The following is a 4,067-nucleotide window of genomic DNA, read 5'->3' on the forward strand; positions in this document are numbered from 1 at the left end:
ATAATGGTTATTATTAATTTTAATGTTAATAGAATGTTTAATATATTTTAAAAAATCATCTTCCACATAGATCCATCCTACCACACAAAATAAATAAGATTTATCATTAGAAAAGCTAAACAAGGGAAAGAAAACTCTAGGAATTCAATCCAAAAAAGAACATTGAAAAAAATCAAAATCCTTTTCCATACATACTAAAGGTCCTATGTTTACAAGGAACATTCTCATAATTTATTTTAGCAAATGAAAATAAATAAATCTGATAATAAAATTGCAGAATAGCTTTTCTTCTTGAATTCAACTCTGCTAATCTGAAGCATTTAAATAGAAGTAGTGAATTGGTATGGTAGTAATTCGTTCCTACGATGAATTCGAAGCAATAGGTCGCACTTGTTTGGCATCATAGTCTTGAGCTACTCTTTGGAATCATGTTGTCTGCTGCGGAGCGTCGATAAAGAAAGCCGCATTGATAATAACAGGTCCGGCTGCAATAAGAGGCCCGATGATGCTACCTCCTACAACCTGCCCTTGCATACCGACCAAGAGTACGGTGAGCCCACAGCCAGAGGAAGAAGCTCCCGGCGAAAACATCCCCGACAAATACTGAATCTGATACATTCCTTTAACAGTAACGCCCGCTCTAGGGTTTGTTGGCTCCCGGAGTGTCACATTGGTCACAATTCCGTTGCCGCTCAGAACCCACACCCAGATCTGTCTTCTACGAGCAAAGTTGGCAATGCTTTGGGCCACATCGCAGCCCCCGGCGACCTCCAAGACGAGCGACCGCAGGGAATTCTCAGGAGGGCTCCTTGAAGTTGTGAAGAAGAATCATCCGAGGTAGCTGCAACAATTTTTAACCGCTTGGGTTTATTTTTTGAGCCAGGAGGCCGTCCCCGGGGCCTCCTTGGGACCTCCAATATAGTCACGGTAATTGTAATTGTATCTGCAGCATCATCCGGGACTGTCTCATCCATGGGGGGTGCCTCGTCACTCTGGGGAAACTGTGAAGAAGAATCATCCATGGACGGTGCGGCAGCAATTTTTACCAGCATTTCTGCAGCATCATGAAGCTGTGAATCATCCGTGGGGGGTGCCTCCTCACTCTGAGGTATGTAACCTAGATCAGACGCAGCTGCTGCTCCTTGTTCATTGGTGGTGAGCTCATTTGCAGGAGCTTCCAACCTAGATCCATTAGCCCAATTTTCAGCCATATTAGATACAATTTTTAACCGCTTGGGTTTATTTTTTGAGCCAGGAGGCCGTCCCCGGGGCCTCCTTGGGACCTCCAATATAGTCCGTGTAATTGTAATTGTATCTGCAGCATCATCCGGGACTGTCTCATCCATGGGGGGTGCCTCGACACTCTGGGGAAGCTGTGAAGAAGAATGATGCATTAGCCCATGTTTCAGCCATATTAGATACCTCAATTTCTTTTTTGTGATGTGGTTATCTTGCCTGCAATATGTGATATTTATAATCGTGCTGCTTATCACTGCCTGCGTTAAATGCGGCGGGGATTGAGGTAGAAGCCAGGCAAAGCGGAGGAACAGATTTTTAGAAGCTCCGCCCCACTTCGCGAGGCGAGGGGGCTTCCTTCTTTATCGCCTGGGAATCGCTTCTTTACACCGTTTTTATTGTATGTTCCAGAGGTGTCCAATAAAATTGCGTTGGTAAAGTAATAAATTCAAGTTGGAAATTATCAATAAATAACCTAATATATTAATTATTATTTTTGTGATTACATTTAATAAATTTAATGTATAGATTTTTTATGATTTAGATAGATTAAATATATTAAATCTTAACACATTCTTGAGTTTTGATTAAAAAAAACCATTAAAATATTAAAATTTATTATATAATATAAAGAAAATTTGGAAATGGTTTAGATTAATAGAAAAATTTCAGAAATTTAATGTGTAAAAGTAAACAAAGATTTTTTAGGTGTGCTTTGGATGTCAAATTTACTTATTTCTATTCTTTATAGTGTCATTGGCACTAAACTTTGTTTTGGTCAATCTGATAAATTATTAAATTATAATTGTTACATATATGTTAATATGTAGAACTTACAATCAGGGGATGCAATACAAGTTATTACAATTAGATTCATGAAATTTTCATAGTCCATAATCATTTGCTTTCTATTCTTGGGGATTCAACTATGTAGATTTAGTTGTTTTCAACCTTTCTTCAGGATTCAACTATGTAGATTTAGTTGTTGTGAACCTTTCTTGGGGATTCAATTGTGTAGATTTAGTTGTTGCTAACCTTTTAGATCAAACATTTTATTCTCTTTCTCTCTTGCTGTGATGATGGATCATGGTGTTTGATCCTGTTGGCAACAAGTAAATCTACATAGTCCAATCTTGAAGAATAAAAATCAAGAAGTTTCTTTCTACTATTTAAACTGATTTGGGTTAGCAAGTTATGTTAACCATCAAGGGGTAGTTACTACAAGTTTATTTATTTCTACCATTTAAACTAATTTAGGTCAACAAGTTATTACAAGTCATTTAATCCATTCACAATCAATGGATATTTTTTATTTCTTTCTATTCTTAACATTGGGATTGAGCTTTATTTTGATCAACTTATTCAGGTTTTGAAGTTTAATTGTCACTTATATCTTAATTTCCCCAATCTTCAATGAGAGGATTCAGAAACATACAATGCGAGGATGTCCATACAAGTTATTCAAACCATTAACAATCAAGGGGTGTTTATTTGAATCAACCTAGGATGCTCATACAAGTTATCTAAACCAATTAACCATCACGGGATAGATATTAGAGGTTTATTCCTTTTTATTGGTTGCATTGGCATTGAGCTTTCTTTTGATAAAATAGTTAAGGTTTCCAAGTATAATTTGTCACTTATATCTTAATTTCGGGAACATGCAATGAGAGAATGTCCATATAAGTTATATTCCTACAATTATCCAAACCATTAAAAATCAAGGGATAGTTATTACAGGTTTATTTCTTTTTATTATTTATCCCCCATGAGCCATTTAAAAAGCCATGACCCCAATATTAACTTGTTTCTGATCACCAACACCTTCCCTTCCTAGAGTTTCTTAATCTTTACTTAGTGGTGCTTTTTTATAAGAAAATGATGAATTGACATTAAAGACCTCTAAAACCTTTGCAACTACAATAGGATAAATAGCATCTGAAAAAAGGCCTCACTCCCCTTCAAATTACTAGCAATTATTTCCCTCTAGACAATTTTTTTGTATACACATACTTTTTCATCAAATATATCCTATTTGATAGTTCGCTTGCCCAAGCTTTCCCTTCATACGAATCATAACTCTTAATTTCTCTATCTAGAGCCTCCCTAACATAATGTAAAGATAATTGAAACAATGGCTAATAATTGCAACAATGACTAATAATTATACAATAGATCAAAACAATTAGAAAGGAAAATAAAAGTTGCCTAAGAAGAGTAGAGAATTTGAGGATCCTTTTCCGAAATAAAATGTTCTCCAATGGTAATAATCAAAATATAAATTATATGCAGATAAATATTAAACATAGGAATGCAAAAAAATAGAAATAATAAAAATGAAGAGATAATGTTTAACTTCGTTTACCCAATTTCAAGCTACATCCACCAAAGAGAGAGTCCAATATTATTATCTAGTAAATCAAAACCGATTATAGCCAACAATCCCTTGCAACTCAATACTGCTGCAAAATGCTATAAAATTCTCTATAGAAAAACCCTAACCCTTAGGCTTTTTATCAAGACTTTTGTTGGTTACAAAATTAGGGTTACAACATGTCAAGCAATAGAAAAATAACACCAGATGCCTTTATAAAATAATAAGTCTTTTTTGCCTCACAAGGCGCTACCCCTTCACCCCGCCTTGTAGCGCGACAAGGAGCATCTAGGAGGCACTACATCCAAACCCCCGTAAAAAATATGGGGAGAAACTACACCAATAGAAGTAGGGAAAATTTAATCTCTGAGTCTTGTTAGTCTCCATATAAGAACATTTTCTATCATAGAGAAATCTTGTTTGAACACCCATTTGATATGGGTTTTTTTTAAATGTA

General features: G+C 35.6%; 1 protein-coding gene across 1 annotated transcript; it reads right to left on the reverse strand.

Moving 5' to 3' along the window:
* Positions 1-407: 407 nt before the first annotated feature.
* LOC131859974 (AT-hook motif nuclear-localized protein 20-like) lies at positions 408-1,394 on the reverse strand. The gene is made up of 2 exons (XM_059214294.1): positions 1,198-1,394; positions 408-790 (listed from the first exon to the last, which is right to left on the reverse strand). The coding sequence occupies exons 1-2, from the start codon at positions 1,392-1,394 to the stop codon at positions 427-429; spliced, it is 561 nt and encodes a 186-aa protein (XP_059070277.1). The 3' UTR covers positions 408-426.
* Positions 1,395-4,067: the final 2,673 nt, after the last annotated feature.

The sequence above is a fragment of the Cryptomeria japonica genome, chromosome 2, assembly GCF_030272615.1.
Source record: "Cryptomeria japonica chromosome 2, Sugi_1.0, whole genome shotgun sequence".
Taxonomy (NCBI): domain Eukaryota; kingdom Viridiplantae; phylum Streptophyta; class Pinopsida; order Cupressales; family Cupressaceae; genus Cryptomeria; species Cryptomeria japonica.